This window comes from Phacochoerus africanus, chromosome X (genome assembly GCF_016906955.1).
Source record: "Phacochoerus africanus isolate WHEZ1 chromosome X, ROS_Pafr_v1, whole genome shotgun sequence".
In the NCBI taxonomy this organism is placed as follows: domain Eukaryota; kingdom Metazoa; phylum Chordata; class Mammalia; order Artiodactyla; family Suidae; genus Phacochoerus; species Phacochoerus africanus.
Genome location: NC_062560.1, coordinates 101,371,605 through 101,397,730, shown reverse-complemented (window position 1 = coordinate 101,397,730; position 26,126 = coordinate 101,371,605). Strand labels below are relative to the sequence as shown.

Below are 26,126 nucleotides of genomic sequence, written 5' to 3'. Positions count from 1 at the left end.
CTGAGATGCAAGATGCTATAGGAGCTGAGTGCGGGCTCTTGAATCAGACTGCCCTAGATTCAAATCTTGACTTTATCCATTATTCACTGAGCAGCTTTGGAAAAGTTATTTTTATTCTCTCGTGCCTCACTTTCCTTATTTGCAATATGGGGATAACAACTGCTACCTTATAGAGCTGTTATGAGGATTAAAGAGATCTTAATCATTATAATACTAGTTTATTGAGCACTCAGAAGCCTGCATGAATATTAATTCATTTATATTTGTTTTTTTTTTCTTCTGTCTTTTGTTGTTGTTGCTATTTCTTGGGCCGCTCCCGCGGCATATGGAGGTTCCCAGGCTAGGGGTTGAATCGGAGCTGTAGCCACCGGCCTATGCCAGAGCCACAGCAACGCGGGATCCGAGCCGCGTCTGCAACCTACACCACAGCTCACGGCAACACCAGATCGTTAACCCACTGAGCAAGGGCAGGGACCGAACCCGCAACCTCATGGTTCCTAGTCGAATTCGTTAACCACTGCGCCACGACGGGAACTCCTAATTCATTTATATTTGAATAAAGCACTTGAGGGAACTGAGGTCTTAACGCAGAAGAATGGACCCTAATGGGGAATTTCAGACACACCAGCACGCTAACTACAGAAATGTTTGGCAGAAGGCGGTACTCAAGTGACACCTCCATGGAAGCAAATATCAGACACCCGAACATATAATGTTGGCCCTAGTATCCAAAAGTAACCACGCAGAAGATTTTTATACGGAGCATATTCTTCTCTCAGAGTTTCACATTACTGATGACATTTCTAAACAGCTGCTTATGGCTGTTTCACCATCTATAACCCAGTCTCTAATAAACGACACCAATGAGACAGAGCATGACAGTGAAGACAGAAATGTGACCAAGCATTTCCTGTATTATAAGGAGGGCTAGTGAGCCAAGAAGTCCCAGCTGTGATTCAGTTCAGAGCTGTTTCATCAAATAATCAAAAAAAAAATATGGAGACACTGGCTAGCAACTGCCATGTCCTAAGTGTCCACTATGTACTAGGCATTTTGTGCCCGGCACAATACACACTTAATTTTCAACCCTTGTGATAACCCTGCAAGGTGAAACATACTTGGCCTCAATTTTACAGATGAGGCAAATAGTTAAGAACGATGGCGTAACTTGCCTAGGGTCACAATAATAAGTAAGTAGCTGAACTATAATTTAAGTCCAGTTTGATTTCAAAGTCCATTCTTCCCACTAAACCTTGTCTCTCTCTCTCTCTCTTTTTTTTGGCCATGCCCTTGGCAGGTGGAAGTTTCCGGGCCAGGGACTGAATCCGAGCCACAGCTGCAACCCAAGCTGCTGCAGTGACAACACCAGGTCCTTAACCCACTGCACCACAGGGGAACTCATTCTCTCATTTTTTTACTAAGTTGGCAAGCTGAAACACGAATAACACAAACTATTACCTGTTATGGGATATCTAACAAGTGTTTTGTTTGTTACTTAATCATCTCATCTAATCCTCACAACAACCCTATGAGGTAGAGAGGGATATTTCCACTATCTTACACAGGAGGCAAATGAGGCATTGAGAGACGAAGGAAGTAACAAGCTCGAGGTCAGACACTGTGCGGTAGTCCTGGAATCTGAACTAGAGTCTACCCTCTTAATACCCATGCTCTAGAGCAGTGCTGGCCAATAGAAATAAGATGTGAGCCTCATGCCTAATTTTAAACCATCTAGTAGTCACATTAAAAGTAAAAAGATAGGAGTTCCCGTCGTGGCACAGTGGTTAACGAATCCGACTAGGAACCATGAGGTTGCAGGTTCGATCCCTGGCCTTGCTCAGTGGGTTAACGATTCCGGCGTTGCCGTGAGCTGTGGTGTAGGTCGAAGACGCGGCTTGGATCCTGCGTTGCTGTGGCTGTGGTGTAGACTGGCGGCTACAGCTCCGATTAGACCCCTAGCCTGGGAACCTCCATATGCCGCAGGAGCAGCCCTAGAAAAGGTAAAAAGAGAAAAAAAAAAAAAGGTAAAGAGGTGAATTTTGATGTATATTACTTAACCCAATAAATCCATTCAAAATATCATTTCAACATACAGTCAATGTGAAACAATTGAGATATTTCACTTTTTTGGTATGTGGTCTTCAAAAGCCAATGTGCATTCTAGATCTATGACACAGCTCAATGTGGACCAGGCACATGTCAAGTGCTAAATGAGCACATGTCGCTAATAGCTATTCTATTGGATTGCGTAGCTTTAGATCTTGACACAGAGGCTAAAGATGGAATAGAAGAAAGAAGAGGGACTCGGGTTTCCACTGACCTGCAGATGTGTCCTCAAAAAGGTCTTCCTTTTGGTATACTCAAAGTTGTTTCTCATCAGAAGATACAAAAGTGCAGACGCTTCATTTCTGGTTGAGCTAATCTTTGACGTGCAGCACTTTAAAACCTCATAGCAAAACGCAGCACACATGTTTACCCTTCCTTTGAAAAAGGCCGAGGGAAACTAAAGAGAAGGGAAAATATAAATATCAGAAAACTCCATCATAAACATCAATCTTCTCTCAGGGGCCTATTATATTTTCACCTAGAACGAGGCTGGGTGCTTTGAGGATACAAAATCAACATAAGGCCAGGGCTCTGCTCTAGAGAGGCCAACCTAGTCCCAACCAGAAAGACCAGGATGAATCAGTGATAGAACAAGTCATGTCAGTATCCAAGTTTCTACAAAGTGTGAGGTACTGAGTATAAATGCTACAGATCTAAGAAGAGCTTACGATGGTCTGGAAAAGAAGCTAAGTAGGTTCTCCATCATATATATTAAATTAATGAATGACTGAAACAAAGGATGATTGACAGGTCTCAATTTGGGCCTTCAAAATGGGAAGCTGCATTAGTTACTCTTTTGCTTTATATCTAAATAGTTCCTTATATTATGAACTTCCAAGTGCTGAGAAAATGATAGACAGCAGGAATCTATTCGGCAAATAAAGCTGATCTTTTAACAAAATGGGGTATAGACAAAATGCATGCACACAAGCATAAACATGTGCCCCCTTTACTCATACATAGTGTTGATTAAAATACATTTTGGCCTCGAGAAAGACTTTGTACAAAAGTGGCTATCTAGGAGTTCCTGCCGTGGCACAGCAGAAACGAATCCAACTAGGAACCATGAGGTTGCAGGTTCGATTCCTGGCCTCGCTCAGTGGGTTAAGGATCCGGCGTTGCTGTGAGCTGTGGTGTAGGTGGCAGATGAGGCTCGGATCTGGTGTTGCTGTGGCTGTGGTGTAGGCCAGCAGCTGTAGCTTCACCTGGACCCCTAGCCGGGGAACCTCCATATGCTGCGGGGCGACCCTCAAAAGAAGAAAAAGAAAAGAAAAAAAAGGGGCTACCTAATCCTTGAAACTGTCAAGGGGCTGCACTTTGAGAATATATTCAGTCTCTTTCGTGGGAGATAAACTATGCACAGGCTTATTCTAATCTCCCATGTTTGCAAGTCTAGGCAAGCACATGGTAAGCTACTCCAGGGTCCACAATGGATGTTTTTCAGGGAGTATGAAGCTAGAGGGCCACCCTTTCAAAATGATTTCTTGGCAATATGGAATTTAAACCTGTGTTATAGGAATCTATCTTCTTCTTTTTAATCACCTTAACACCAAGCCCAATGCTATGTGGATAATGAACATTTAATAAATATTTCCTAACTGGCAACTGAGAAATTTCAATAGTTTCACCAGATTAAACCAAATCTTGTTGGGCAAGATATTCCAGTATGAAAATAAAGGTGTAAGGGAGGGCACAGCTGTAGTGTAGTTAGTCTGCTATAGTGAGTTTTCCTACCTAAATCACTTCTCTGCGTGGGCAGTGAGCAAAATCATCAGTGACCTTGTCACTGCCAATTCCAATGCACAACCTCTCCGCTTCATCTTAACAGACCACTCGGTACCTCATCACGATGCTGAAACTCTTCTCCTTCGGCTTCCAGGATACCCTTCTTTCTTGCCTTTCCTTCTACTTCTGTGACTGCTCCCTCTCACCCCCTCTACAGATTCCTCTTCCAACTCTTTCTGTGTTTTTTTCTCCAACATACTGCTCTTTTTTTTTCTTCCTGGACATACTCCAGGGGAAATGAAACCACTCCCATGGCTTAAAGTACCACTGGTATGCCAACGAGCTCCTTGGTTCACTACGTTCCAGCTAAACTGGGCCTTTCAGTTCCCCAAATTTCAAGCTTTATCCCAACTCCAGGCCTTTGCATATGCATGTCCTTCTAAAATTTTTTGTTTGTTTGTTTTACTTGCTTTTTAGGGCCACACCTCGGCATATGGAGGTTCCCAGGCTAGGGGGCGAATTGGAGTTGCAGCTGCTGACCTCCACCACAGCCACAGCCATGCCAGATCCAAGCTGAGTCTGTGACCTACGCCACAGCTCCTGGCAACGCTGGATCCTTTACCCACTGAACAAGGCCAGGGACTGAACCCATAACTTCATGGTTCCTAGTCGGATTCACTTCCGCTGTGCCACAATGGGAACTCCTGGAATGTTCTTCTTTGAACCTTTCAAAGAGCAGGGCCCCTTTTCATATTTCAGGTCTCATTTAAAAAGTGACAAACTTATCTAAACTAACTCCCACAAATCATTATTCTCTGTCACGGCACCTTGGTTCTGTCCTAGAATGTGTCACAAGTATGACTTTATTGACTCGACTATTTTCTGTCACCACCACCCTTGCCCCCCCCATTCGACTGAAAGTGTCACGAGGGCAGAGACTATACTTCTATACTACTTTTGAGAGATTTTCCCCCAACTGCAACAATTCTCTCAATAAAAATCCAATTGTGTCAGAGTTCCCGTCGTAGCACAGTGGTTAACCAATCCGACTAGGAACCATGAAGTTGCCGGTTCGATCCCTGGCCTTGCTCAGTGGGTTAAGAATCTGGCGTTGCCGTGAGCTGTGGTGTAGGTTGCAGACGCGCCTCGGATCCCGCGTTGCTGTGGCTCTGGTGTAGGCCGGCAGCTACAGCTCTGATCCGACCCCTAGCCTGGGAACCTCCATATGCCACAGGAGTGGCTCAAGAAATGGCAAAAAGACAAAAAAAAAAAAATCCAATTGTGTTTCTTCCATGCTCCCTGATGCCTAAAAGATGCCGTCTTGCTCCTGCAATGAGTACACTATCATCTGGTCCCCACTGACCTCTTCAGTCTCATCTTTTGCTGAGTCCATACTATACCCTAATTCCAATGCTGCAGAGAAACTTTTGCTAAAGCACAGTGTTTCTCATCCTTTTCCTGTTAACCCTCAGTTCTCTGTATAGACTTCCTTTACTCCAATGGCATCTGTGGATGCGCATCAGTGTGCGCGTGTGTGCTTCCCCCTACTGGACAATAAGCCCTCAGACTGTACCCCTGACACAGTGTCTAAGTACCCAGTAACTTTGTTAAATGGATTATTTCTGGGTTTTTTTGGGGGGGGTTGTCTTTTTTTTTTTTTTTTGCCTTTTCTGGGGCTGCTCCCACGGCATATGGAGGTTCCCAGGCTAGGGGTTGAATTAGAGCTGCAGCCACCGGCCTACACCACAGCCACAGCAACGCAGGATCCAAGCCGCGTCTTCGACCTACACCGCAGCTCACCGCAACACTGGATCCTTAACCCACTGAGCAAGGCCAGGGATCGAACCCGCAACCTCATGGTTCCTAGTTGGATTCGTTAACCAGTGTGCCACGACAGGAACCCCCCAAATGGGTTATTTCTGAATCTCTTTCCCTTAGTTTCTGAGAACATGCTTGTACTGAACTCAGGTTTCCATTTCTTTCTTCAGAAGACTGTATTAAAGAATGGCAATTTTAAAATAAACCTTCCAATCCACCTAATTTCTATATCACTTAAACACAATAAGCTGCCATACAAATAATGATGATAAGGAAGTTTTCCATGCTCAGCTATCCTATTACACAAATCAGTTAATTAAATTTGTCTTGTTGGACTTACATATACCAGAGTGGAGGCCTAGCCTGTGCCTTTCCATAATTTTAAGTCCATCTTGGTTTCCAAGGCATATTATTATGTTTAAAAGCTATCAAAACCAGACCAGAAATAAATCTTTGCTATCAGCTTCAGTCCTGGTTTGTCCTAACAGCGTAGTCTGAAGTTTTAGTTTAGATGAGGTAAAGGGCCTGAAAATTTAGAGCCTAGGGATACAATTAGCATTGAAAGGAAGGATTCATTCATTTGAATAGGTATTGAGTGCCTACCATTTGCAAGCTATCATACAAGGCCCTGGGGTTATAAAACTTGGTCTCTGTATTCAAAGTGCTTATACATGAATACACTCATAACTTACATATTTTCAGCATGATAATACTTTAAAAAGAAGAAAAACTAGCAGTTGGTCATTTTAAAATGATACTCTCCAAAAGAGTCTGCTCAAAAAAGAAAGGAACGACAAGAAGAAATACAAAGCACATGCCGGAGTTCCCATCGTGACCCAGTGGAAAGGAATCCGACTAGGAACCATGAGGTTGCAGGTTCGATCCCTGGCCTTGCTCAGTGGGTTCAGGATCCGGCGCTGCTGTGAGCTGTGGTGTAGGTCGCAGACGCGGCTCGGATCCCGTGTTGCTGTGGCTGTGGTGTAGGCCGGCAGCTACAGCTCCGATTCGACCCCTAGCCTGGGAACCTCCACATGCCGCAGATGCAGCCCCAAGAAGACAAAAGACAAAAGACAAAAAAAGAAAGAAAGAAAGAAAGAAAGCACCTGCTGGTTTTAGGGAATTTTGGTCAGGCCCTCTTGATGTATCTTGCTGTTTGGTATTTATATTTACAAAGGCAGGATGTGATGGCTCCAGGATCTGAGGTTTGGCAACGTCATCACAAAGATCCTTGTTGCTCCTTCCTTCCTGTTGTGAAGCAAGGTGACTAGCAGCTACAAAGCTTTTTTCCTTACCTTACTAATGAAAGCTCGCAGTGAGGCAAAGACATGTTTCAGCGACACTTCGGACTGCCCATTTTTAAGAAAAGCAAGATGAATATCAAATACTTTTTTCATTAATGGGTTGTGGCCATCATTATTTAAAAGCTGGCTCTATAAAACATGAAAGAAAAATTGCAGAAATAATTTAGAATGGGAGAACAGACTTTACCCACACCTGTTTATCAAACCACTGTTTGAAAGTTACAGAAAACAATAAAAAAGTTTAACATAATCTAAAAACATTTGCGCCCTCTTTCAACTTGGAAATCGCAAAATACTATATATAAACTATAACTATAGTTTTTTTTCTTTCTTTTTTTGGCCGTGCCCATGGCATGTGGAAGTTTCCGGGCCAGGGACTGAACCCGTGCCACAGTAGCGACTTGAGCTGCTGCAGTGACAATGCTGGATCATTAACCTGCTGCACCACAAGGGAACTCCAAACTACAACTATACTTAAGTTCGGCCACTTTAAATAGATGAAGAAAAGGTTTTTTTCTTCCAGTGTAACACAGCAAATATAGAACTAGTATGGGAAGAATATTTTCAATGAACCTCATCACACTGCTTCTCAATTAAATCAGCAAAATGGAGTTCCCATGTGATGCACTGGAAACGAATCCGACTAGGAACTATGAGGTTTCAGGTTCAATCCCTGGCCTTGCTCAGTGGGTTAAGGATCCAGCGTTGAAGTGAGCAATGGTGTAGGTTGCAGATGCAGCTGGGATCCCATGTTGCTGTGGCTGTGGTGTAGGCCAGTGGCTACAGCTCTGGTTCAATCTGGTTCAACCCCCAGCCCGGGAACCTCCATATGCCTCAGGTGTGGCCCTGAAAAGCAAAAAAAAGAAAGAAAAGATCAACAAATAAAAAATGGATACACAGTAACCGGGCTTTGTATTTCTCTGAAAGTGACAAAGTAATGTAAGAATTAAGGAAAATATCAATTCTATTTTAAAAGTCTATTATCTAATTTGCTTTTAAATGCATGTTTAGTATAAGATATGTTTAGCTACTGGTGATAAATTAAACCCTCTATGAACAGAGATAATAACAGGTATCACAATTAAACCAGCAATGTAAGTTGTTTAAATGTTCCTTCCAAAGAGAGATATACGAGAAACAACAATTTACAGAGAAATAGCCATTGATTTGTGAACCTTTTGTTTGTTTGTTTTTTTAAAGGCATTGGTAAACATCTCCAGTCTTATTCTCCTATCCTTTAAGAAACGAATTAGCAGGTTACAACTTGGCCAAAAATAACAACAAAACCCCCAAACCATACCCAAACTTGTAACAGATCTAATGGTAACAATGACAGCCAGAATCCCTGAATGGTGGTAGATCTTTCTGGCTCTTTCCTTAGTCTCCTTCCAAGCATGGGATGGTGGTTACAAGCATAGCCTCCTGTGATGACTGGCCTGGATCGGAATCCTGATTCTGCCACTAACTAGCTACCTGACACCAACTTCCTTCCCTGTGAGCCTCAGTTTTCTCTTCTAAAATGGGAAGAAAACAGTATGTATATCACAAAGCTAATAGGAGGATGTAAGGTGAGTTCGTATTTGTACTTTTAAGTTTGTCGAGGTGTATTTACATACCACATCATTCACCTGCTGTAAGTACAGGATCCAAATACTTTTAGTAAATTTACGTGCTTGTGCAACCACCACGACCCAATGTGAGTGCATTCCCACCATCTCCAAAAGTGCCTTGGTGCCCATTTGTGGTCCCCTTTTCCACCTCCAGTCCCACAATGAGAAAGTGAGTTCATATTTCTAAAGCACTTAGGATCCTGCCTGACATCTACCAAACGATGTATGTTCAATAAATAAGAAAAACCTGAATAGGAGGAAGGCCTACCAGGCAAACCTCGAGACCAAATGGCTTATTAACTAGCATGATAAACAATGAATTTGGGTTGCATTTTAATCAGAACAAACTTAATACTTTAAAGGCATGCTGCAGCCTGTTTCTTATTAGCATCTAATTCAGTTTTCACGTATAAGCCTCTTTGAAAAGCACAGGCCAGGTTGCCATAGTACATCTGGAGGGCTGAAGCAATTAACTGAATTACTCAGAGAAAGGGGAAGAAAAGAAAAAAAAATTATCTGTAACTCAGATGAAGAGCCAGCAAGGGTTTTCACTTGTGAGTTCTCCCAATACTGTTACTTTACATTCTATAGTCTTTATTTTTCCAAGCACTCTCACATCTCATTTTATACCTTCAACAACCCTGCAAGATAAATGCTTTTCATTTCTTCTTCTTCTTTAATCCCGGCAGGGATGATGTGGATCAAGAGGTAAATATCCGAGAAGAACCACTAAGCACCTGACAAGGGAAGCCAGCCAACCAGCCGGCCTGGACATCATCTGGCTTGACAAGACACCTCATCGTAACGGGTATTTGGATAAACTGACTCAGTCATAACATGGGCCACAAACTACTGGACATTTTCATAAAAGTGTGAAAGAACACTGCTTTTAGGAGTTTCCTGCTGGCACAGTGGGTTAAAGATCCAATGTTGTCGCTGCTGTGGCATGGGTTCTATCCCTGGCTCGGGAACTTTCCACATGCCAATCTCCTTTTGTACGACACTGGGTTTCCTCCGACTACTTAATTTTCGTCTAGTATCTTCTTTGCCATGATACTGATTGAATTCTAACTTCATTTTTACCTTGAAGCACTGGGTGAAAAATGATATGGTATCCAGTACTGTTAGGGAAACTTCAGTAGCAGTATTGCCTTCGAGAAGCGCCTGATGGAAAATGTCTGCTTCAGTTGTTGCAGAACCTGGGATTTAAAAAAAAAAAAAGGAAATTAAAACTGCCCAACACAAAGATTCATGTAATAGTTCTGAATGGTTCTTTCCCCCCTGCAAAGACAGAGACAAGCAAGAAGAAAGCAGGTTCTCAATACCTACAGACCTACTGAGTTTCACTGTATTTCTTTCTTAAGCAAATACGGTCTGGGTTCATTCCACTAATTTTTACTTCACCTCTGGATCAACAACTCTGCAACATATAATCAGGCGCCTACTTCTTTGGAGACAAGATTTCAGTGGTGCACTACGCTGATGTAACTAGGAAGTAACGGGAGAGGCATTTCAGGCTGTGCTGCTAATTATGTGCGCAAGAAATGAGAAAATCCTAGAAATGCAGCTCCATTCCATACTGTGGTGCCCTATGGCCAGATGTTTCCAATGATGCCAATGATATGAGGTTTGTTTTTAAATCAGAAGGAAAACAAAACATCCGGGCCAACTGAAGGGCATAGGTTTGTTACATTTTTCCAAGTGACAAGAGCAAAGCTGAAGCCTGTAAGACTTGCATTTTTTTTTAAAAGGTCTTGAGTCTATTAGCTCATGATCCATCTGCTCGAGACATTTGTTTTTATTATCAGTCCTTATCGCAAAGCCAGTTCTGCTGGCTTCCTTTTATGCAACCTCCAAGAGGACTGCATGGAAATGAACGTTTTCTCACTCTTTGACTTTTTATTCATATTTGCTTTTCAAAGGATAGCTTCCTCCTTGTCCTGTTCGACTTGTCAATACTTCAACCTGTGTGAAATACACCTCTGTCAAAATATTTACAGTTCTTTGATTTCTGCAGTCAGCTCAGCATGGGTAATGCCTTAATATCATTGAATGAACAATGGTAACTCTAAACAAATATTATTTTTACTATTATATTAAGATGCCATTATTTGCATTAAAGTAGAAATAAAAGCTATTCTATGTAAAACAATATGATAAGAACAGTAATTCAATGGGAAAATGTCCTCCAAAACTAAGAAAACACACCGTTGCCTAAAATTTCTTTAAAAAAATCAATGCATATTTTATTATATATTCACATCTGATAAAATGATTGTACATAAAGTTGAACAGCATTACATGTCTGCTCCATATGGGAGCACACATTTGCACTTACTATGATTAAGGGTAAATGAACTTTCCAGGCTACTAAGATGCTGCAGCCGGGCCTGCATTATTCCCGATCTATTTCGAAGAGCTGGCATGGTTTGCGATTTCCGGTCTATTCCAAAGTGTTTTGACAGCCAGGCATCATGCACCCTAAAATAAATGTTCAAGTTGGGAAAGATATTGAGATATATTATATTTTTAAACTAATAAGTGACTAGGTTTTCACACAAGCACGGGGCTATGCTCAATATTCTACCAACGATTATTTAGCTTCAATGAAGTGTCACTGGAAATTGAATGAAGTTCCAGTGTATATTTAGAATAGCTTATGTTGTAAGAATATAAGTAAGGAATTTAGAGGTTTTCTTACTTCTCTTCTCCTCAAAAATATACCAGAATAAAGTGGATAACACTCCAATAAGATTCAGTCTTTTCTCAGGAGGTGAGGAAGGACAAGAGTCAGAGAAAACTGTGAGAGGGCTATTCAGAGCTGGCCTGAGACAGGGAGAATTCTTTGAGTTAGATGGTCAAGAGTGAGTGCCTATTTCATCTGCTTCTGGACCTGAGATAAGCTGGGCTCAGAAATGTTTGCTCTTGGAGTTCCCTTCATGGCTCAGTGGTTAACAAACCGGACTAGGATCCGTGAGGATGTGGGTTTGACCCCTGGCCTCGCTCGGTGGGTTAAGGATCTGGAGTTGCCATGAGCTGCGGTGTAGGTTGCAGATGCCGCTCAGATGCTGCACTGCTGTGGCTGTGGTGTAGGCCGGCAGTCGTGGTTCTGATTCGACCCCTAGCCTGGGAACTTCATGTGCTGCAGGTGTGGCCCTGAAAAAACATAAAAGAAGAAATGCTTACTCTTTAAACATGTCTATTTACACATGTTTGTTTTCCTTTGTCAGGTCCCATTTAAAAAAAAAATTACAACTGGGTAATATAGGAACTAAGGAAGAAAAAAGAGTCTATCCTCTAGTGAACATAGACAGAGGGTCCGCAGAATCTTGGCGGTTCGGGCTCATGGTGGTAGTTCCCATGCCAGTTCCAATCCAGATCCCAGTGCTGGGAGAAGACAGTGGAAATTGTCCCCTGAATTATGAGGAAGTTCTAGAGACTCAGCAATAAACCCCATCCCAGATGCCTCTTTAGTGTTTGGAAGCGCCACAGAATTGAACTTCAAAAAAAGAACCCTGAATTCCTTTAATGACCAACTCTACCCCTGAGATACATCTTCTTGAAATAAACAGGTAATCTTTTCCTCAAACGTTTTCATAAGTATTTATTTTACAAAGACTTACATAGCAAAAAGAAGAAACAGGTAATACACAACGTATGTCCTAAACGCTGTGGGGGATTTCTAAGTACTTTAGTAACTAAGGTGAGTATTGATAGGTTGTAGATAAAAGTACAGACCTTACAGTTGTCCTCACTTTACGATTTCCTGCCTTCCCCTGGATCTAGCCCTTTCTCACATCCTTCAGAAGAGACAAGCATCTGTTCTAGGATTAGAACAGAAACTCTGCATATCAGTCTAACCATTACCCTTTGGAAAACTTAAAAGATTTATCAGTTCACATTAGTTCAATTTCAACTTTGAGTTGAGACACATTAAATAAATCATGAGCATCTTAATGTTAACGCAAACAAAATCATCTAGGGTTTTACATGATTAAGACTGCCCTCTGCTGGAAGAGAAGAAAAAAGTGGAAATTGCAGTGCTATGGGAATTACCTTGCTATGTTTCTCTTCCCCATATATCTGAAGTGAAACAAACATACTCTACAAAGAAAAACAATAGCATGTTAGTAAGATATTACCATACTTGGCATTTTAACAAGTAATATTGGAAAATGCATGTGTTACAAAGAATGGCTCATTTAAAATCAATTACAGGCGGAAACGAATCTGACTAGGAACCATGAGGCGGTGGGTTCAGTCCCTGGCCTGGCTCAGTGGGTTAAGGATCCGGCATTGCCGTGAGCTGTGGTGTAGGTCACAGACGAGGCTCGGATCTGGCGTTGCTGTGGCTGTGGATGTGGCGAAGGCTAGAGGCTACAGCTCTGATTAGACCCCTAGCCTGGGAACCTCCATTTGCCGCAGGTGCGGCCCTAAAAACACAAAATAAAATAAAATAAATTACAATAATACATGTTTTGGTACACAAAAATAAATATACAGATAACTACTTGCTTTCTACTAAATATAACTATCTTTCTACATTTACTTGCTATAATTACATCAGCACCAAAAGCCCCAAGTTATTTTTTTACTTCTCCTATAGTACATTTATTTCATTTTTAAAAGATTTTTACTTTTTCTTTTATAGTTGATACAAAAGCCTCAAATTATATTATGTCTTTATATAGCGTTATAATGGCATTTAAAAAAAACGCATCACTGCAAAGTATCCTTTGTGCTCTACAATGTGTCATATCCAAGGTCTCTAGTCCAGTCATTCACAGCAAAAAATGTTCTTAAGCCCTAAAAATTGGGGACGATTGCTATATTTTTTATAATGGCATTAAAACATCTTCTGGTGTTGAAAAGGACAAACACAAACAAAAAAGTCAGAAGGACAGCAAACTAAACCCCACACACCCAGCACCCAGCAGCTTCCACAATCATCGGCTCATGGCCATTCTTGTTTCTTCTACCCCAAGCAGGTTCCCCGATCTCCCTCCGCACTCCCTACCGCCTATATTTTTTGAAGCAAACCCCCAACATCATGTATTTTCATTAGTAAATATTTCAATATAATTAGAGTAGTTTTTGTTTATTTATTTATTTATTTTTTTGTCTTTTTGGAGCCGCACCTGCAGCATAGGAGGTTCCCACGCTAGAGATCGAATCGGAGCTGTAGCTGCCAGCCTACACCAGAGCCACAGCAACTCGGGATCCGAGCTGCGTCTGCAACCTATACCACAGCTCACGGCAATGCCAGATCCTTAACCCACTGAGCGAGGCCAGGGATCGAACCCGAAACCTCCTGGTTCCTAGTCGGATTCGCTTCTGCTGAGCCACGACGGGAACCTCTAAAAATCTTTACTGTTTTGTTTGCTGACGTGGTCTACAAAACCTTGAAAGACTTTAGTAAGTTTTTAGACATTGTCTACCCCCTTTGTGTTTGGGCAGACAGGCACATACACTATCATACATGTATATTATTTATTTAGAAATTTCTTAAATTTCATTCTCATTTTTCTTTTACCTTTCAATAATGATGTAAAAACAGCTCAGCATACAATACAGGACAACTTCCCACCTGCACTTAGGAAAAAAGGCTAGATATTTTTCCCCAAGTGTCTTGGAGTGGATATATATATACACACACGTTTCTCAAGTGGTTAGAATTACTCAGCTCTATATAAGAGTCCAAATTCTAAATTCCAACATTTGAGCTGCTCCATTAAGCCAGCATCTGCTCTAAATGAATGATTTAGGACAGCTGGTGCCACTTCTAAGTTTTCCAGATCACAGAAAGACTCCTGAAGGTCTGCAAAGATGGGCTATTATTAGCTCAAGTTTTCTGTACCATCACAAGTATTTCATCTCCATGTGTTTCTTCTATCTATGTGTGAAGAACCCATATGTCAGTCTCCAAACTATCGAAATAGTTTAACGTTTTCTACATTATTAACAAATAAGCTGTTGAAAACAGAAAAGGGGTAATATTTTATTATGTACAAAAATTGAGCTCCCCCAAAGAAGAGGAAATTTTATGAAAATAATATAACTTACTCTAGAAGTATGAGAATGTTTATGAGCTCCTGAGGAGATACTTTATTCCAGTAAGTTAAAAGTGTATCTGAAAATGGAATAAAAAAAAGTATTAGATCTTGAAATAGCATACTTAGAGCAAACGGCATAGCAAACTTCAAAGTACCAACAACTTAGCTTCAACAATCATCAACTCACAGCCAGTTCTGTCTCATCTATATCCTCTCATCTCACTGCCCAAAACACACACTGTATTCTTTTGAGTTAATTCCAAATATATTGTTTATTTGTAATTATATCAACTTCAATAATTATTTTTATTGATTTTATAAATTTTCTTTTGAATGGCTTATCATCCCTGAATTGAGGATTTATTAAGGACCTGGGATTTTTAATAAACTTCCAAAAAGTTTATGCAAGATGATGTGTTCACATGCATTTCTCTGAAGGGAGGGTCATACACCTTTGCCTGCTACTCAAAGGGTTCTGTGAACCAAAAAGTTTGAGAACTTTAAACTTTAGAGAAAGAGACAGATAACTTTTTTTCCCCCTGTCTCTGCCTTTGGATTATAAACTCTCATGTCCTGGCAATATATAAGCATACACACGGCACTCATGGAACAAGTATTTCTAATATAAAAGTACCTTGAATCAATCACATATACTTCTCTTTCAAGCTGTTCCTTTAACTTCCAACACACTCACTGATTTTTTTAAGAAGAAAGATATTACCCCCACTTAATCTTCCATTCCTTTTTTATCCCATTCAGATATAGCTAATGCTGTCAGCAAATGGTCTTCTAAATTTAAAAGCCCAGTAGGGATCAAGAAAGCCGGCAATGACGTAATTGCCAGCCCCCGAAAGATAGGAATGGACCACTAGGCAACGAGGGCTAAACGCGGGGGTGACAGGGAGGGACAAGAATGAGGATTTTGACTTTATTTCCAATTTACTCAAGACCATGACCATTGATAGTCTTCAATCGTTATAAAATATGGATCATCGGGTATAAAGAGGCTAAATAGGGTCAAATTAGATTTGTTTCAAAAATAAAGTGTGCAGCAACTCTTGGCCTTCCCCCCCCCTTCCGGTGCCTTTGATCTCAGAGGACCGGTTTCCCCTGGAAGTCGATGCGTTTCCGGTCACCTGGCCCAGGGCGGTTTGAGGGCGCCATCTTCCTTCACCGCCCCGCTGCTTCTTCCTGCCGAAAGGAGGCTCTAGCCTCCTTTCCACCCCAATCTGGGCTCTTCTGTCCATCCCTGAGCCATCCTCGAGGCACTCCCGCACCTCCCTGCGCCCTCCTTGTAGCCTGAGGCTGCTTCGCAGGCCTGTGTAAGGGGTGAAGCGTCCGCGGCCCAGCTCTAGTCAGCTCCCCTTCCGCCATTTTGTCAGCAGTGGCCTCTCTCTAACGTTTCCCAGTTCCAATCCGAGAGACAAGATGCAGGCAGGGAACGTGGGTGGAGGAGACAGGGAAGGTGGTAGGAAATCTTCCACAAAAGATAAAATGCAGGTTAGCGTCTGCGACTTATCTTCTGATGATTTTAAGAAAACCTGGCTAACGCTCAAAGAGCTCCACGATAAAGAGCTACAGCGTATACAGGCGAAACTAACTACTTTGAGGAAAGAGCGATTGGCAGATGGGAGGTGGTCGGGCTCCACAGCCAAAATTAAAGAGTTGACAGAGCAACAGAAAGTCCTGAATAACACCATCCATGACCTGCGACAGCAGTTAAATGCCAAAGTATGTGACCGTTGTTCAATGAATGAAACGTACAGGAATACGCTACAGCAAGAATTTTACGATATCCAACAACAAAACCTGAAGTTTATTGCTGAGCTCACTGCGGAAAGGAATAAATTACGAGAAGAAAATAAACAGCTTTCCGCAAGACTAAAAGTGAACCAACACCAGTTTCGCCGTTCTTTTTCCGATAGTGATGATGACTTCATTCCTTGCAGTCAAAGGAGCGTTTTTTCAGTTAGGGAGCCTCCGCCGGGGTCTCAGGTGCCTCTGCCCATCCAATTGTTAAAGCAAGCAAATACTGAACAGATGAAATCTGCAGGGAAAAAGGAACAGCCACAAAGTCCAAAGTTTCCAATTCCATTTTATAGTCAGGACCTCTTTGAGGTGCCAGAGACCCCTCTTGAGAAGACGTCCTCCAACAGCAGCAAGCCTACTACAGGAAGCAATGTCAACCAGAAGTCACCTACACCTTTTCCTTTAACATCTACACTGGGTCCCCAAACCGGGTGTGGATTTCAGGGTGACTCAACCCTCCCTGAAGACAGGCTTGGCCGACCTCAAAGGAAATCGATCTTGGCACAGAAGACCTCCACACAGAAGGCCTCCGCACAGAAGGCCTCCGCACAAAAGTGTGAAACTCAGATGGACTTCTCTTGGAGTCTTTCTAGTATTTCCACGGCAGAGACCCCCCCTATTCAAATAGTGTCTGAAACATCTGAGGAAAATATGCCTGATTATAAAAAAAGCTCACTTCCCTCTCTTACACAGAGAAAGGATAAGCTCCCTTCCAACGTCTTTCCTTTTGAAGGGACTTTAAGATCTACTGGGAAAAGAAGATCAACGATTGGTATTGGATTTTCAGTGAGAGATGGCTGTAGCCAGATGCCTCCCAATGAACAGTCGACTTTGAGGAAGAATACTAATGAAGCTGCAGGTGCAGGATATGGTGCCGATAAGCCACAAGGTGAGACCCAGAGTTTCATTTTGGGGTCTGCGATAAAGAGAAAAGCCAAGATGCAGTCAGAAAGGAGGGCGAAGTAACTTTTGCTCGTCCTCTCTCTTCGGGAGACTGCTTTTCTTTCCCAAGAGGACGGTCTTCCTGTCAATTCAGACTGTGTAACTGATAACCCCTGATTTTGATCCCACTTCTTAGAACATATTAAAGACAATAAGACCTAACAAAAGTTGGACAAATGACTAAGACTTTGAAACAGTGAATTACTGCCAGTTAATAAAATTTAGCTACAAACAGAGAAGGAAATGAGATCTTCAGATTTTCTCTACTTCCGTATAAAAGTGTAGAGGTCTACCATCTTTTTGTTGAAATGAAGTTGCTACTGTTGATGAGCCAATAAAAAGGCCAAAAAAGAAAGCCAAGAGAAGACCTCGAGTATAGACTGTAAGAGTTCAACATGTGAATGCACACAGAGTAATGGAAATGAAATATTTACTGGACTTGACAAAATAACTAGACTCTGTCCACTGAGAAGAATCCAGAAGCAGATGCTTTTCAGAATAAAATGAATGTGACACAGATACTACCGGCATGACTATATTTACAAAAGATAAAGAGATGGTACAGACTGTATCCTAGCTATTTGAAATGTGCTTCTAAAGATCGAGGCAAGACCAGAAGAAGGAAAACCTAGTTAACGAAGATCAAATATTCAGCAAGCAAGGTCAACATCGGCAAGAGAAGGAGGAAGGTTCTTAAGAAGCAAAGCAGTTATGGTTTTACCCATGACCAAAAAAAAGAGGCAGCCAGCGGCCTGTCACTGGTTATCACAGTATGTGGTATGTGGGTGTGTGTGTGTGTACGCACACGTGTGTGCGCATGTGCGCCTCTGTGTGCGCATGCGCCTGTGTACTGGGTGGAGGAGGGGAGAAGTAGTAAGTAATGCATCTCCCTCTCCTCCTCTCCTCTCCTCTTCCCTCTCTCCTCTCTCTCCCCGGATCACCCTCCTTCTTACTTTCCCTGGGCTGTGGTGGTATTCAACTGCTTTTTTCTTTCCATTTTTTTTTTCCATGTGCCTCTTGGGTCTTTACAAGAAAAAAAAAAAAACCCCACAAATTTATTGAGTGAATTCATGTGCCATAAAACTTACCTATTTCAATAGTGTACACTTCAGTAGTTTATGGTATAATTCAAAGAGTTGTAAAACCATCACCACAGTTTTAGAATATTTTTGTTACCCTAAAAAAGACCCCATACTTATTAGCAGTCACATTCTACATTTCGCCACTTTTCACCTTGTGGGGAGACAAAATACTGAGCTGTGGCTGTGGTTGTTAACTCACCCATTATCTCCTGGAACAAAATACCACCGGGGTTGAAAATGATCTCCCTTTACTGATTTCTTTCCCAAAGCATGGAGGCTCATCACACAGCTTCAATATATAATCTTCGACTTTTACTCTAAATCATATATTCTTAGAACTTGAAGATTCTAGTCCTTTGAAACTGTTTTATTAATGTACTTTAGAATTAACCATTCATAGCTAGCTTTTGACTTGTTTCAGTGTCTTTAGCAAGTTAACTATCAACTTTATTTTATGTTTTTATATCTCGAATTTTTTTCTTTTCAGGGCCACACCCGTGGCGTATGGAAGTTCCCAGGCTAGGGGTCAAATTGCATCTGCCACCCTACGCCACAAGCCACAGCAATGCAGGATCCGAGTCATATCTGCGAACTACACCACAGCTCATGGCAATGCCGGATCCTCAACCCACGGACCAGTGTCTGGGATCGAACCTAGTCCTCATGGATACTAGTCAGGTTCATTACTGCTGAGCTACAATGGGAACTCCAATATATCTGGCATTATTACAAAAAAAAAGTTTAAAGAATATTTATTAAAAACAAAGTAAAAATAGAAAATAAGTAAAATATAATTATTGTATGATTATAACCCAGGTGCTTTTATGTTTTTCATTCCTGCATATTTTTTTTTTCCAGCAGAAACAGTGAGCAAATAAAGAAAGGGGAGGGAACTGTATAAACAAATGTGGTATTAGGGATAAGATAACCTTCTGATTTTACTTCCAGAGGACATGCAGTTAATGAAAATCCTTTGATTATATTCTGTCATATAAGGTAAAGAGGAAATGGTCATACTAGTAAATACACCGACACACCAAGGAAAAAAGAGCAGAGCCTGAAAAAGAAGCTGATACCATACAAAACCATATGCTGGTACTTCAAGGATAACAGCATTCCTTACCCTTCTTACTCTCCTTCCTGTCTTTTTGTTTGCTTTTGGTTTTCCAAATCCTGGGTCAAATAAAAGCTAAAGTATGAAATATGATATTTGGTCATTTTATTTCCTTCTGTTTATATTGGTCATTTAATGCATTATATATGCTCTGCATGAAAAAAACTGTTTAGCACTTCATTTCAGAAACGAATTTTTTAAATCAATTAAAAAAAGTATTTCAAGGAATCAAACTTGTATGACCAAAATGAACCCATTTTAAGTTAAAATACAGGAATAGTCTAAGGTCAAAGTCTTCAAAGTTCTGTTTATAACGTGCATGTATTTGCAGATGATGGTCAGATATTTGTTGCAAGAACCTGTGAACGTCTGCGGGTAGAGTCGAGTCCATGATTAATATGCGGGTAACTCACCTTCAGAAATCATTTTTACTATATACAAATAGCACATCAAGAGGCTTCTGATTTCATACTGATCCAGTCGGTTATACTGGGACACACTACTCCTTGTAGAACTCTGCCGGGTCTGTAATGTAAAGACAGGACTTTGGTGAAACAACATTGGTACTATAGTTTCCCGTGGCCTTTAACTCTATAATTCTTTTGATCATTCCTGTTTGGGAAAATTCTAAGCATAAATTCAAATTTTATTTTATTGTCTTTTTGCCTTTTCTAGGGCCGCTCCTGAGGCAATATGGAGGTTCCCAGGCTAGGGGTCTAATTGGAGCTGTAGCCACCAGCCTACGCCACAGCCACAGCAACACGGGATCCGAGTTGCATCTGTGACCTACACCACAGCTCATGGCAACGCTGGGTCCCTAACCCACTGAGCAAGGCCAGGGATCAAACTCACAACCTCATGGGTCCTAGTCAGATTCGTTAACCACTGAGCCACGACGGGAACTCCAGGAAAATTTTTAAATAGTCATATGTGGCTATTCCAGGAAAAATGGCTTTTACATCAAGGAGAAACTTAAGGTACACAGAAGCATAAGAGACATTTTAAACTCTAACTTGAATCTCTCCTTAGAGCTTATTAAAATCCAGCATCCAAATAATAGCTCAGAAAAATCTATTTTAAAAGGGGACCTAAGAGTTCCTGTTGTGACTCAGTGGGTTAAGGACCTGACATTCCCTCTGTGAGGATGATGCAGGTTTGATCCCTGACCTCACTCAGGGAGTGGGTTAAGGATCTGGCGTTGCCGCAAATTGAGGCATAGGTGGTAGATATGGCTTGGATCCAGTGTTGCCATGGCTGTGGCGTAGGCTACAGCTCCAGCTCCGATTTGACCCCTGGCCCTGAGAACTTCCATATGCTGCAGGTGTAGCAGTAAAAAGAAGAAAAGGGGGGACTTAATGATATTACAAGACAATTTCACCAAGGAAGACCCAGTAATACTTCAAAATTAGAGCCTCTACAAAGTAATGATGATTCCATTATTTAGTGATTTTTGTTAAAACATAAGCTAAGCATGACAAGATCTGACTTACTTGGGAATTTATATGAATACAGTAATAATAATCTCTTAAAGAATCCACCCTTGTTAGAAACCAATACTTTTAGTTGTACTAACCTGGGCTGGGGGATATACATTCACTAATGTAGGATTTACTTAGAACTTTTTTTTTTTTTTTGTCTTTTTAGGGCCATACCCACAGCATATGGAAGTTCCCAGGCAAGGGGTCAAATCAGAGCTATAGCTGCCAACCTACACCACAGCCACATCTGTGACCTACCTGCAGCTTATGGCAATGCTGAATCCTTGACCCACTGAGTGATGCCAGGGATCGAACCTGTGTCCTCATGGATACTAGTCGGGCTCATTATCGCTGAGCCGCGATGGGAACTCCCTTAACTTAGAACTTTCACTTGGAGCAAAACATCTGGGTTTTGAATGGGTGCTTTGTGATGACTAGCAAGTCATTGACCCTCTTTGTATCTTATTTGTTTTACCTGTGACAGTGTCTGTTGTCTTAATTCTAAATGGTGTGACATAAGATCCATTACGAATAAATTACCAATTACCCAAAGACTCAAGGGAGTATAATCCGGTGGTTCCCAACCAGCAGCATCGGCATCACCCGGGAACCTGGAAATACAAATGAGCAGGCCCCATCCCAGGCCGACTACATCAGAAATGATGGGGATGAGGCTCAGCTGTCTGTGTGTATTAAGTTCCCCAGACGGCTCTGATGTGTACTAAGAATGCCATGATCTAGGAGGAAAAGTGCCGAATTGGAAAACTTCAGTTCAGCCCTTGCCCTGCAGTGCCGTGTGGTCGTCCTAAGTCACAATCCTAGTTTTCATTTGTAAATTGAGGGTTAGAATTTATTATTTCTATGGACCCTTCTAATTTTATATGATTCTATGATTTTACATCGCAGCATGACAAGGCTTTACAGGTCCAAAACAAAGTTTCTCTGTCTCAAGGAAGACACATTCCAAACTTTAATGTTAGGCCTGAAACACTTGATAAAAGAGTTAGCAAATATATTCTAATTAAGCGGTGCTGGGATGCTGAGATAATCAACTTAGGGACCTAAAAGATTTCCGCCCATATTACTACTGTCGGTACTCTTATTACGAGAGAATAAAAAGCCAAATTAATCCTGCCAGGAAGTGACTTAAGTGACAAGGTACATTAGGCATTTTAAACGTGAATCTTCCCTCTTTAGAATAGGTTCGCAGTGTGCTGGGAGGTAGAGCACCTAGAAAGTATTCAAAGTGAGAACTCTGAAAGATGAATCCCCTATACACAGTTTAAGATATCCAAGCAGCAGCTGCCAGGGTAAGAAGAAACTGCTACAACATCTAAGAATTATAGGATGCTTTTACAGATCCAGAACAGGCTACAGAATAGAGAGCCTCTTACTTACATAAAAAGAAAGACTGTTGTAGTTGAACACATCACTAGGGTTATCCTATATATTTAGGTTCTTACATTGTCTCCAGGAGTGCCCTGATCTGGGAATCCTGCGGCTCCTTCTGGGATGAGGGAACCTCTTGAATCTTCCCTCTTAATTCCATGTCCATTTTGAAAAGCTCCATAAGCTGAAAAAAAGCCAAGTCCTTGTTAGCAACAGGAGGAACCATCAAAAATATTTTCAAAAAATAAATACTAGGTTAATTTAAGACATGTTTTAGAAAATAGATCTAAAACGTGAAGTTGAGGAGTTCCCGTCATGGTGCAGCGGAAACGAATCCGCCTAGGAACCACGAGGTTGCGGGTTCAATCCCTGGCCTCGCTCAGTGGGTTAAGGATCTGGCGTTGCCATGAGCTGTGGTGTAGGTTGCAGACACGGCTCGGATCTGGCGTTGCTGTGGCTGTGGCGTAGGCTGGCAGCTACAGCTCTGATTAGACCCCTAGCCTGGGAACCTCCATATGCCTGGGGTGAGGCCCTAAAAAGACAGAAAAAAAAATAAATAAATGAAATGTGAAGTTGACAAATTATATCAAAATACCGTAAGCAGCCAATAGCAATTTCTTTTAACCTCTCGAAACACTTTATTATACATGAAACTATAAGCGATTCCTTGGAAATCACAAAGCCAAACAATTAAGAGAGAGAATTTTATGGATAAGGAAACATTGGCTCAGAAAAGGGAAGTGTCTTGTACAAGATTGGAGACAGATAAAAGGGTTGGAAACCAGTGTTTTCTCATTATCTTCTATTTTCTTAGTGTACTAAACCACATTTCATACAAGCTAAGACAAGGAAACCTAATAAGCAAAGAGGTGTGGCTGCAAGTATGAGTCAGATTTTAATTAAACTTTAGAGGAGATCATGCTATGTATAGTTTTAGTATGAAATAGTTTAAAAATACAGAAAAGTATAGGGTACATTTTCTAAAGAGCCATGCCACGTATAATCTTTAAAGGACTTAATTACCGGTGTCTTTGTCGGAGCTCAGACTCCCTCTACTTGTAGGTGAAGTAAAGCCACATGCAAACTCATCCCTGGATGCCTGGAACACAATGTGATACCTCTGTCATTTAAGCAAATCCATATGCTAGCATAAGAAACTGGAATTAACAGAATGAGATGGTACCCTAATTTTAAACAAAGCTCACTGTCAAAGTCTGCAGCAGGTATTTAGGTGACATCTCCTGAAAAAAATGAGTCCCAGTAGGAGTTCCCATTGTGGCTCAGCAGGTTAAGAATCCAACATAGTGTCCATGAGGATGCAGGTTCGACCCCTGGCCTCACTCAGTGGGTTAAGGATCTGGCGTTGCCATGAGTTGTGCTGTAGCTCACAGATGTGGCTCAGATCCTGTGTTGCTGTGGCTGTGGTGTAGGCCGGCAGCTGCACCTCAGATTCGACCCCTAGCCTGGGAACCTCCATATGCTGCAGGTGCGGCTCTCAAAAGACAAAAGACCAAAAAAAAACCAAACAGAAAAACAACTCTGTCTTAACAATTCCCCAGGTGGTGCGTACGCACATTACGGTGTGAGAAGCACTGCTCCAGGACCAAAAGTGTACATGTAAAAATGGAGTAAAAGGTGAACTACTGAGACCATTCAGCATAGGACCCCGATTCCAAATGCAATCAATAAAACAGGCAGGTCAAACGCCAAGAGAAACACAATAATACTACTTACAGAATTAGGCATGGCTGCACAAGAATACAATGTATCTCGACCCGCTAATCGCTGTATATTTTCCAAAAGCAGTCCAACGAAGGGGAGGTACAATTGTGCTATTTTGGCCTGCTGGTTCTGAAAAATAATTATCAAAAACTTAATAGGTGTATCACATGTATATGTTACAAATAAAGTTGGTTCCATCTATCAGTTTAAGGACCAAAAGCTGGCTAATGTCTGTAATAAATCAGTGAAGCATAAATCTAGACTCCTAGTCTCAAAACCAGTTAGCACAGAACTGTGTTGGTATTTGGATTTGCATACAATACAGAGTCAATCACACCCTTCAAACATAACTACATAAAGTAAAAAGGCAAAAAATTTTTTAAATAGCAGTTGACCCATAAAACAGATCCCATTAGCCCTGTTCAATTCCAGGAAGGGGTGAGTTTGATAAGAGCAGGGATCACATCTGTCTTGTTCACTGCTTCGGCCCGGTGTCTGGTCACAGAGGATATGCTCAATATACATTAGCTGAATGAATGAATACATGGAAGAAGTAAAAAAAAAAAAAAGATATATTAGCTATTCATTCAAGAAATATTGTTTTTTGTTTTGATTAAAGCTGCAATGAAAATAATGTGGGAGTTCCCACTGTGGCACAGCAGGATCAGTGGCATCTCTGCATGCCAGGATGCAGGTTTGATCCCTGGCCCGGCACAGTGGGTTAAAGGATCTGGCATTGCCACAGCTGTGGTGTAGGTTGCGACTGTGGCTTGGATCCAATCCCTGACCCAGCAGCTCCATATGCCATGGTGCGGGCAAAAAAGGAAAAATAAATAAATAAATAAGATAATGTGATCTTGGTCCATAAGACTGGAGAGACTGATGTATTTGTAACATATCAATCTGTATGTAGACCTGTCAATATGTATTATGTAAATACATAAGTAAAGCTGGCCACTGGTAGTCTTAATTAATTGGTAAAACTCTTTAACAAATTTATTTATTGCTTTTCTCAGCTACAGACTTTCCTCACCAGAGATGTACATATATTCAAATCAGCAAAAACAGTGGTTGTGATGGCACAATATGAGTTGCCCTCCATATTTCAGGGTTTGGGGAGGTGTGTCTGGAGATAAGGCCTCTGGGGCACAATGATCAACCTACAGACTACAGATCAATAGCATCTCCTAATTGGTTTAATTTGCATTTATTCTTGAGGTCGAACAACTTTTCTTATGTGAATTGGCCATTTACACTTCTTCTTTTGTGAATTTCAGGAACCCTTAACGATTTTTTTTTTTTTTTTCCTAGGGCCGCACCCTCGGTGTCTGGAGGTTCCCAGGCTGGGGGTCTAATCCGATCTACAGCTGCCGGGCTACCCTGCAGCCACAGCAGCGCCAGATCTGAGCCGCGTCTGCGACCTACACCACAGTTCACGGCAACACGGGATCCTTAACCCACTGAGTGAGGCTAGGGATCGAACCCAAAACCTTATGGTTCCTAGTCGGATTCGTTTCCACTGCGCCACAACAGGAATTCCAGCAGCCTTATTTCGAACATATAATCCTAATCAATAATAGTCTCTCTCCCTAGGGGATTCTGGATCAGTAGGTCTGGGCTGGGACCCCAGAATCTGCCCCAGATGGTGCTGATGTGCATAAAGGTTTGAGAACCACTGATCTAGTTCAACTTCCTGCCCAGGGCCCTTACCTGTACCCCTTAGTTTTTAGACTTCTCCTTAAACACTCCCTTTCAGATGTTCTCTTAGAAAAGTCCTTTAACTGATTCTAAGTTCTGTCTGCTAAGTGTAGTTCTGCCCTTTGGATCCACAGAGAGTAAGTCTGCTTCCACTTTTACATGGCAACCCTTTAAATATTTGGAGACGGTTACCATGAATTGTCTTAATTCACTCTTCACAAGGCTAAATAACTGTTACTACTTTCCTGTAGTCTTCACACAGCTTTTCAAGAATTTCCA

At 41.6% G+C, this 26,126-nt stretch overlaps 1 protein-coding gene across 5 annotated transcripts in view; it reads right to left on the bottom strand.

Annotated features, from left to right (window-relative positions):
- The window catches only part of DOCK11 (dedicator of cytokinesis 11), a 198,083-nt gene that overhangs the window by 42,406 nt on the left and 129,551 nt on the right, over positions 1-26,126 (bottom strand). For all 5 annotated transcript variants that reach the window (XM_047765108.1, XM_047765105.1, XM_047765106.1 and 2 more), the window contains 10 exons: positions 24,162-24,278; positions 23,451-23,526; positions 22,502-22,611; positions 19,974-20,085; positions 14,624-14,690; positions 12,617-12,664; positions 10,899-11,041; positions 9,644-9,759; positions 6,942-7,079; positions 2,321-2,503 (listed from right to left, as the gene is read on the bottom strand). In XM_047765108.1, the coding sequence (XP_047621064.1) occupies positions 2,321-2,503; positions 6,942-7,079; positions 9,644-9,759; positions 10,899-11,041; positions 12,617-12,664; positions 14,624-14,690; positions 19,974-20,085; positions 22,502-22,611; positions 23,451-23,526; positions 24,162-24,278 (1,110 nt within the window). The remainder of the gene's footprint in view (positions 1-2,320; positions 2,504-6,941; positions 7,080-9,643; positions 9,760-10,898; positions 11,042-12,616; positions 12,665-14,623; positions 14,691-19,973; positions 20,086-22,501; positions 22,612-23,450; positions 23,527-24,161; positions 24,279-26,126) is intronic.